This window comes from Notolepis coatsorum, assembly GCF_963971535.1.
Source record: "Notolepis coatsorum genome assembly, chromosome: 9".
NCBI classification, from domain to species: Eukaryota; Metazoa; Chordata; class Actinopteri; order Aulopiformes; family Paralepididae; genus Notolepis; species Notolepis coatsorum.
In genome coordinates, this window is record NC_140173.1 from 87,351,386 (window position 1) to 87,361,537 (window position 10,152).

General features: G+C 40.5%; 1 protein-coding gene across 3 annotated transcripts in view; it reads left to right on the forward strand.

Moving 5' to 3' along the window:
• Positions 1-8,513, forward strand: part of LOC311234008 (uncharacterized protein) — a 93,506-nt gene extending 84,993 nt beyond the window's left edge. For all 3 annotated transcript variants that reach the window (XM_084321086.1, XM_084321088.1, XM_084321087.1), the window contains exons 6-7: positions 4,563-4,676; positions 6,230-8,513. In XM_084321086.1, coding sequence (XP_084177212.1) covers positions 4,563-4,676; positions 6,230-7,188 — 1,073 coding nt within the window. In that variant the 3' untranslated portion in view covers positions 7,189-8,513. The remainder of the gene's footprint in view (positions 1-4,562; positions 4,677-6,229) is intronic.
• The last annotated feature ends 1,639 nt before the right edge of the window (positions 8,514-10,152 follow it).

Consider the following 10,152-nt stretch of genomic DNA (forward strand, 5'->3'; position numbering starts at 1 on the left):
CGCCATTTTGAAGGGACGGTTTATGGTCTCAATTGACAATGATAATGGACAAATAGCAATACTATAAAGTATAGATTTAGCTCTACAAACAGCCCCACGGACTGTGCAAGTCTGTTTAGAAATGCTGGCCGTTTAGAGTGAGATTAGACTCATCCAAGTGGCCGGGAAAGTGTTAAAGGCCACTCCCATTATACTTGTTCCTGACCGCATGTACTTGAGCCATGTTTATTATTATACATTTTTTCTTGTTTGTCTGTTTCTTGTCAAGTCCGTATTAAGGTTTTTGTATAGTCTAGGTTCCTTTTTAAAAAGTATTATTATTATGTTCATTGTCATTGTTATTCCTGTTACTGTCAGTGTTGGTATCGTCGTTGTTATTAAACACTTTGGGTGCCATGGGTTAAATTCATGATATACCATAGATTGCCAGCTCTATTTGTCTATGGAGAAGTACCCCTTCTTTGCATGGCTATAACTTTTTAAATTCTATTGCTACATTGCCATTATTAGGGCCCATTCAAAGTCCTATATGTATTGTTCATTGTGTAGCAACGTTAAACTTTTTCATTCACATATTCATAGTAAAGTATGGTCTAATGTATAAGTATGTTTTCATCTCTTTCTGCAGCTTTCTCCAGAACGTGATCTATAGCCCCAAATGCATTATATTGATGATGAAATACAGTTTGATGGCAATCGGGGCGATATAAAAAATTTCAATTGGACGTACTTCTAGAATGATCTACGTATGATCTGATGATGACCGGATGGGCGGGGGATCGTTTATAATTCCGTGGGCAGCGTTATATCATTCATCTAGTGTGGGTGATATGTTCATCATAACAGTTTATATGGAACACGTTCAAAAATAACGCTGAATCTTACCGGATCTTCCTCGCGCCGTTGGACGATCAGCGTGGTGTAGACCGTTTTCGATTATGGGATGTTTATCCTGATGAACCATTTCCAGCTTGTATAATACTATATACGTCCAAATCATGTTGTTTATCGAGTTATTGGCAATGGATCGCTATATATTGTGACGAGCCAGAGTGCCGGGAGCGAAACCGAGTGCCCGGAAGTAATATGGCCGACCAGCACACAGCACTTCCTGTTTGGCGATTGCGCCGATCGGCCACCAGATGGCGCTCCTGAACCGCCAGAGAGCTCAGTGGGTCCTCCTGGTGGATCTCAGGCCAGCGGAGGGGAAATATGAATCCGATCACAGATTTTTGAAATATTGATATTAAAGACGCTGTAAAGCGTCCTTCGGCAACTTGAGCATGGCAGGGAATGACGCTGTAAAGCGTTTCCCGGCACCCAAAGTGTTAATGTCATTGTTATTGTGCTGTTCTGTGTTTGAAAATAAAAACATTTATAAAAAGAAAAACCTTGTTTGTAGAGCTAAATCTATATTATAGCCATGGATACAATACTATGGTCATTTGACAGTGACTTTCTTCTGGTCAAGATGCAAAAAAGAGCAAATTTTTCCATGCATACATTCACGCGTTATCCCGTGGTGAATTTAAGTATAATTTCAGAGTGGTCTAGGGTAATTCCCGAAAGACTGAGTAATAGCCTTATACGTCAATTCTACTATATCTACTATATATATTCTACTATCGTTTTTTGATGCTTTGATCATCACCAACGGCATACGTTGTGGAGTAACGTTACACCCACGCTAGGGGTCGGGGGGAAATCGATACGTAGTAGTATCGCGATACTTTGCTTGGTGATACTGTATCGATACAGGGACGCCAAGTATTGATATTTAATTATTCATAAAAAAAATTGTATAAGGAAGTTGCATTGTTCATTTCAATACATGTAATAGTACAGTAGTCCACACACACACACATGTGCATTCAGTTAAGTTGGAATATGACTGTAATACAAACAGTTCAGTTTGTCAGGTACATGCAACACAGATTACAGTGTTTACATCTGTCTGCTTGAGAAAATACCATGTGCTGCAATAAAAATGATTGAAGTGAGATGAACAGACTGCACTTTATTTTATTAGATAAAACATATTGACAAAGTTTTACTTTGCAGTTGAAAAAAGGTAATAAATTAAATTTGAAAAGAAAATAATAATAATAATAATAATTCTCGCAATAATTCTCGTATTGTGACGCAAGTATCGCGATTGTATTGTATCGTGAGGTCTCTGGCGATTCCCACCCCTAACCCACACGCAGGATTGATCTCATATAGTCCTTACCTTCACTAGGATGTACCCCAATCACGATTCCAAGTATTGGTGTCCATCGTGTCGCCAACATAATCGACCACACATCATGCATCGGGAGCATTTGACGCTTCTCAATCCGATCGTTATAACTGCTCCGCTCGCCCGACAAAGTAAAGTGAGCCCGGAGACATTTGGCCGTTACACAGGCCAAGATGCAAGGTTTCAAAGGGTGCTCGATACCGCTGTCTAGCTGGATGCGGCCGGTATTGCACTTTGGCGATCTCAGACTCATTCCCTATGGTAACACCAAGGTCCCTGGATGAATAATGAATAAAAATATCAAAAAAAATGTGAAACAACTTTTTACGTTTTTGGCACTCAACCGTCGGCGCCCAATAACGACTTTTTACGTTTTTGGCATCCATAGTGTTAAGAGGTTAAATCTTTGTCTGCCATGCTGGGAACGGGATCTGACTATGTGCTGCCACACATTAAACCAATGGAGTCGCTCACCTTGTTTGCAGGGCTATAACTATTTAAATAGTATAGCTATATATGCAATACTATGGCCCATTTGACATGGAGTATCTATCATTCAAGATGGGAATATTTTTTCCATCCATACATTATCGTTTTATACCGTGGTTAATATAAGTATGTTTTTAGAGTGGTCTGGGGTAATTCCTGGAGGGCTAGTAATGGCCTGCGACGCATATTATTATACTTAATCCATTGGCATTTCGTCCCTATACACGCTACAATAAAAAATTCAAATGCATATGATTGGTATATTATGTTCCATCATGCATGCATGAAAGGGGGAGAGGTCGTTTATGATTAATTGATTGTCAATAACGGCATTTGTTAGTACAACAGCATACGTTGATCAGGGCGAAGGCTATGACAACAATGGACAACCAAACTTAAATTTACCTTAAATTGCTCTTACCTGTGGCCAATGATAATCCAAAAAGAATATTCCAATTATTTGATTGCCATCTGCTAGATTGTATGTCCATTTGGCCCATGCCATAACCCCCCACAGTATAATGAATCCGGCATCGGATTGACGATTCAATGCGATCGAGTGAAGACCTTGATCCACGTTACAAGATAACTCGAGGCCATGGATCAGCTTCTTACCGTCTTCTGTCCGTGGTCTGTCAACGTGGTTCAGACGTTCATTGCTGGCTTAAGTACTTCTATTCTATTCACATAATATGCTTACTACATATATCTATTATATTCACATATATGCTTACCACTTGTATCTATTGCTATGTCCGCCCATCACAATCACGCAAACTGTCTAACGCCTGTCCCGTCTCCCAGTCTCCCTGTGAGTGGCTGTCTTGGAGTGATGACCGGAGTGTTGGACGTCCCGTGATGAAGACCGGGAGGATGTGACCCTATCTGCGCCGCCCCTTCGCCTCAAATAGATCCGCTATCAGCGCTATCTTTAATCTTTCAAAAATGTTCAGTTGCTATCGCTATCAGCTCTATCTTTAATCTTAATCTTTCAAAATGTTCAGTTGGTATCGCATACACTTATCTGTGTTTCACTACACACATGAGTACATGCCTACCAACTGTTCACCTGTTTTATTGCAACACTACTATCACCGACGTCTAAAAAGGGAGATTGAATGGCCCTCCACATTGCCACATGCACCTCCACATTGCCTGTGGTGCATTTTTTCCTATTGCTAGGTTTTAGTGAGTTTTTCCTTACCTTCGCATGGGGTATGTCTGGGAGTGTTGCATTTATTTATTTTGCATTTATTTAAAATGTTTTGGACTTTATGGTGTTCTTGTTTTGTTCTTGACTTATTGTGATGTTTCTTCTTGACTTGTTTAAAAAAGACGTGTGTTGTCGGGCCTTACAAATAAATTTAATTTGATTTGATTTAACTCTGCCCGGATGACTTTCAGTGTATCTCTGTGTATGGGGCTATACACAGAGATACAAAGGGAGTGCAACATCGGCTGCATACCACAAGGCGGCGGTATCGGACCGTTGCGATCTCAGACACATTGCCAGACAGTCCCACAGCATAACAGGATGAATTATGAATGGAAATAGCGAATAAAATAAATAACGATCCAATAACGAGTATACTCATTGTCGGCGTTATTCGATTGGCGGGCTATAACGAGTTAACTCGTTTTTGGCAGGGAATGAGTTAAAAGCATACATAAGCAAAGTAGTGGAGTATTTCCTTAGTTGCTGTCTCCCTCTGCCCCAGATCTACATCCAACTTCCTATCAATCATGAAAGAAGAGGCTCAGGACTCGATTACATCCTGTATTAGATTTTGTATAAAGATTTACCTAAAGGTTTTTCTGTCTCCCTCTATTCCAGATCCACCTAGCGACCTACTGATAATTAAAATAGAGGAGGTTCAGGACACGCTAGACCCCCCCACGGATATGTCCACTGGACTGAAGGAGGAGCCCACAGACCATCAGGATACCAGTATGTTAATATTTTTTTCTTGTCTTTCTTTTCTCTCGTTGTCCTTCCTCTGTTGCAGCACAGTTGTATGTCTCTGTGTCCATAGCCTTCCCTCTTTCTTTTCATGAAGCCTCAATCTATTTGGTATGGTATCTAGTTCGCTTGGCTATGATGATCTCCAGGGAATCGGGAGGGAGGCCAATCACTAAGACAGCCTTTTTAATGATTTTATTTATACGTTTTTGTCAGAAACCGTGATGCTGCCCCCCCAGCAGAGAACAGCATTAAACAGGACACTAGCCAGGATACCTTGATAGAAGACATAAAGAAGTGACCTGCTGATCGAAGGATTTAAGCTTCCTCAAATGAAAAAGCCGAGACTGGGCTTTTTTGAACACAGAATCTGTGTTCTGCTTCCAGTCCAGCTTACAGTCCGCACAGGGGGCGGCGCCAAAAGATGTGGGGTATTTTCACATACATTCTTGAAGAGTCTGATGAATGGAAAATAATACTCTTTGACTGTCTTGCACTAGCTGGTAGACCTTCCTGTATATGGCTGGTCCCTGGTTAAATACATTTGGGAATAAATCTTTAGGGAGATCTTAGGTCCAGAGATTGAAGACTCTGTGCAACGTAGATACAATGGTCCTCATTCTCGAACAGACATACGTAAAAGTTACCAAGGAATTCCTTCGTAACTTGATTCATGTAATTATTCGGCACTCTCAAACGGCTTCATATTGTAAATTCTTTGTATAATTTATGTAGGTTTTATGAACTCGGAAAGGCAGTCATAAGTCAGACAGACCGCTGTGCGCCCGTGTTTCCAATAGCTTTCTTCGGGACAAGTCATTGGGGATTGCTGATGCTACAGACATCTGTGGAATTAAATAATCATGATGATAATTAATACGACAATATTTGTATCATTAATAATTATGTTTTGCATTTATAGTCTGCCATATACTGTCTTCTTCTCTATGATATTATTAATTGTTGGTTTGATGTATTCCTATTGCTAAATAAAATATTTGCGTGGAGAAAAGGCTTAGTGAGGCAGCCTCAGTGCACAGCACACACACACACACATAATGTATACGTATGAGATTAATCGTTCCGGCAAAGTAGGCTTCTATTATTCTAGTGACTTGTTTTATTAGGTATTATAGTAGTAAGTCCTACTGTAGACATGACATATTTGCATGACATCTCATTTAGTAATGTCAATACTGTTGTTTTCTCTCCAGTTTCACATCCCTTAATTAGCCCAGAGCTAAACATTTTATCTTAAAATTGCCTTAAACTGAGGATAAAAGGGTCTCTATAGTCCTGGGCTAAATTAGAATAACCTTCATCATAGCTGTGATGTAACCACTCTTGCTCCAGAAACCGTTTAATCTGGATTTTACAGAACAAATGAGATAAATTATGAATTGAGCTCTGGACTAACTGGGGCATGAAACACTGTGGAGAACTCTGGACTACAATTTGCTCTTAAACTATAAAACTTAATCTGGCACCTCTTACATAGTAACCTATTTTCTTTTTCTCTGACACTGTTCTTCTCCATCCAGATAGCGTCCTGCTTCCTGTCATGCCTGAAAAGAAACAGAGTCCCATCTGTGAGCAGTGTGGAAAAGGCTTCAGTTCAAAGGGCACTCTCAACAGACACCAGCGCATTCACGCAAGAGTGAAACCCTACCCCTGTCATCGGTGTGGAAAGAGTTTTAGTCAGTTGGCTAGTCTGAAATCACACCAGCGTATTCACAGAGGAGAGAAACCCTACTCCTGTCATCAGTGTGGAAAGAGCTTTAGTCAGTTGGCTAGTCTGAAAATACACCAGCGCATTCACACAGGAGAGAAGCCCTACTCCTGTGAGCAGTGTGGAACTAGCTTTAGTCACCTGGCTAATCTGAAATCACACCAGCGCACTCACGCAGGAGAGAAACCCTACTCCTGTCATCAATGTGGAAAGAGCTTTAGTCAGTTGGCTAATCTGAAAATACACCAGCGCATTCACACAGGAGAGAAACCCTACTCCTGTGAGCAGTGTGGAACTAGCTTTAGTGAGTTGGCTAGTCTGAAATCGCACCAGCGCATTCACACAGGAGAGAAACCCTACTCATGTGAGCAGTGTGGAACTAGCTTTAGTCATTGGACTACTCTGAAATCACACCAGTACATTCACACAGGAGAGAAGCCCTACTCCTGTGAGCAGTGTGGAACTAGCTTTCGTCAGCTGGCTAGTCTGAAATCACACCAGCGTGTTCACACAGGAGACAAGCCCTACTCCTGTCATCAGTGTGGAAAGAGCTTTAGTCACATCTCTCATCTCAAAAGACATCAGCACATGCACACAGGAGAGAAACCCTACTCCTGTTATCAGTGTGGAAAGAGCTTTAATCAGTCCTCTACTCTGAAATCACACCAGCGTATTCACACAGGAGAAAAACCATACTCCTGTGAACAGTGTGCAACTAGCTTTAGTAGGCCATCTAGTTTGAAAAGACATCAGCGCATTCATACAGGATAGAAGCCCTACTCCTGTGAACAGTGTGGAACTAGCTTTAGTTATCTGGCTAATCTGAAAATACACCAGTGAATCCACACATGAGAAAAAACCCTACTCCTGTGTGCAGCTGTAGTCTGCTCACCTCCAAGCAAGCCCTTCTTGAGCGGGTTAAAAAGTATTTCCCAGAGGAAATCAAACGACCGAAGACAGTGTTTCAGTCCATGCAATCTTATTTATTATTTAAATATTGTATTAAACTTTGCCATGTCACTGCCATGTTGCCCGGGGGTGATATTAATTGACTGGCAGATTTGCGGTGATGGAGAAATGTATCTGAGTCTGAATCAGAAAGGTCTTTATTGCCAAGTAGTTTTCACATACAAGGAATTTGCTATCGTCCTTTTCGGTGTGACATTAGCGGACAGACATTAACACATTCAGTGCCACGCCCCTTTGACCATATGTGGGCTAGAGTGCCAATAAGGAAGTCAATGGGAGGTCGGGGGAAATTTGCGAACGCTTAAACTATATCTTAAATTATGGCTATGGGTCTAAAACACCCCTCGCTTATTAATGACTTGCTTGCAGTCAACATGTAAGGAACAGATTGTTTTTTCATTGGTACATTTCCGTTTTATACCGTTTTGAATACGAATATAGTTTTGGAGAATTCTAGTAATTCCAGAGAAATTCTGCGATAATAGCTATTTAGTGGAATACACAATTTGTCATTTTTCGGCTGATTTATGAATAGTTTTCAAATAAACGCTAGATTATCGATAGTATATGTGTACTTATGCCCGCTAGAGAAGCGGGCTGAAAAATCTATTATCCATGGCCTGGTCAGCGCTAACGTCATACACACACACACACACACACACACACACACACACACACACACACCAGGGCTCCAGACTAACTTTTTTCACCACCGTCCCGGAACCGTCCCGAAATACAATTGTAACCGTCCCAAAGTTAATCTAAACCGTCCCAAAAATCTAAATGTCGTATCTTTACTTTGGTTTTTCCGTCTATAGTTGTTATTGCCATAAAGACACCATTCAAATTATTAGGAAATAAATAATAATTTGTATTTGTAATAATTATTTATTTTAACAATAGGCACATTCTATCAACAGGTAACAACAACCAAAGCAATAACAATATTGAAACACCTTTCTTATTTTATTGTCAGAGTAATACTGTGTGTGTGCGCGTGCACGTGTGTGAGAGAGAGTGATGAATGAGAGCAAGTGAGCAAGTCTCAGTTGCCTCAGTCTTTGTTTCTGTAGAGAAAGAGAAAATAAATGTATTTAGTCAAAAGGCAACTTATTTCACAAGAATCATTATGATACAAAATATATATACTGTATATATGTATGTTAGTGTTAATGATGTCTTGTAGATAGATTATTATGGATATTTGCAACTCTATTATTTTAAGGACTGATAGGATACAAGTACAGAAATCATCTGACATATCTAAGGGAGTCAAAGTGTCCAATTTCATGGATACTGTAAGGAATACAAGTGTGTTCATTCAGCCATATTTATTCCAAACTGAACATTTTCGGTGGCAGCTTAGTCATTACAACAGACTCTGCCTTTAAGACGGCACGGTGGTCTTACGACAGGGCTGTGAAATACCGTCAAGTGTTGTGGTATCGTCAGTTGGGTTGGTGTGTTGTTGTGCACTGGTTGAGCATGCAATAAAAACGTCTAACGTTACGTCGTAGTCCGGTGCGTTTTTGGAAACATAGTCAATATAACAGATACACCTAGCTAACATGGGGCTGGCTGCTTTGAGCACACACACACAGGGCTAACGTTAGCTAGCAAGCAGCTATGGCTAAAACACTAACTAGAAGCTAACCACTGTATACAGTTCCAATAGACTAACATTACACCTCTGTGATTTAAATGTGTCCTTACCTTAGACCAGGGCTGTACAGTGCGAGATATATATTGCACGTGCTACAGCAACATCCGTCTGTGCGATGAATGGATTTACTTCAGTAGCACTGGTGCGATAGGCATTCGGTTCATGTCGATACTCTTATTTTGAAAATCCTGTAGCGGGTCTCATTTCTGCCCAAGCGCAGCTCCAGCCATAATAACTATGGCTCCAGCAGCTAGCAACGCTCAGTTCGTTTCGATACTGTGTGTCGTGACTCATATCCGCTCCACAGCACACAGCAGTACTCGTCTCAGTAGTAGCAGTAGCGTCTGGAACGCGGACATTGAAACAGAGCAAGGATAGTGTGCCTATTTCGCCACTCAAAACAAATCCCTGCTGTTTTATTCCGCAACGGGTCAAATGCATATAACATGCTTTGCAATCCTCTCCATTCCTTTATGACCACGTCGTGTTTAAGACCGGAATTAACGTTACGTTAGCATAAGCTAACAACAAGCTAAAGCCCTGTTCAGAGCGATAGAGAGAGACATCAGAGGTGACTGGGAAGGAGGGGGGGGGGCATTCTCCCTTCTGTGTGTGTGCGTTTGAAAAGATCAGATCAAGTCAGACGAGTATATTATATTGATAGTAAATGTACTGAGGTGGACAGATAATGTTGATATTTAAACATTAAAAATACAATACATAATAAATGTATTCATGATCATCATGCAACATAAAACAATTGCAGGAACGGTTTGGGAGAGGAAGGGGTTTTAGGTTGCGTGTTCCAAAATTTTTTTACTTAAAGTTTAAAGCTCAATATATCAAAACGTGGCACTTTATAGTGAACAGGAGGTCTATTTGTATTAAAAACAATAAATAGTTTTTCATTTAAATGTCTGGAAGAGCTCAAAAATATTTGTTACCTTTTTTGAGTTGATCTAAATGTTACTGATTGTGTTAAATGGGCTTATGATGATATCTCATATCGATTGCAGACACCTGCATTGTATCGTATCGTGGCAGATATCGGCAAATATCGTATCGTTGTCCAAAGAATCCATATCGTATCGTGATGAAACTGG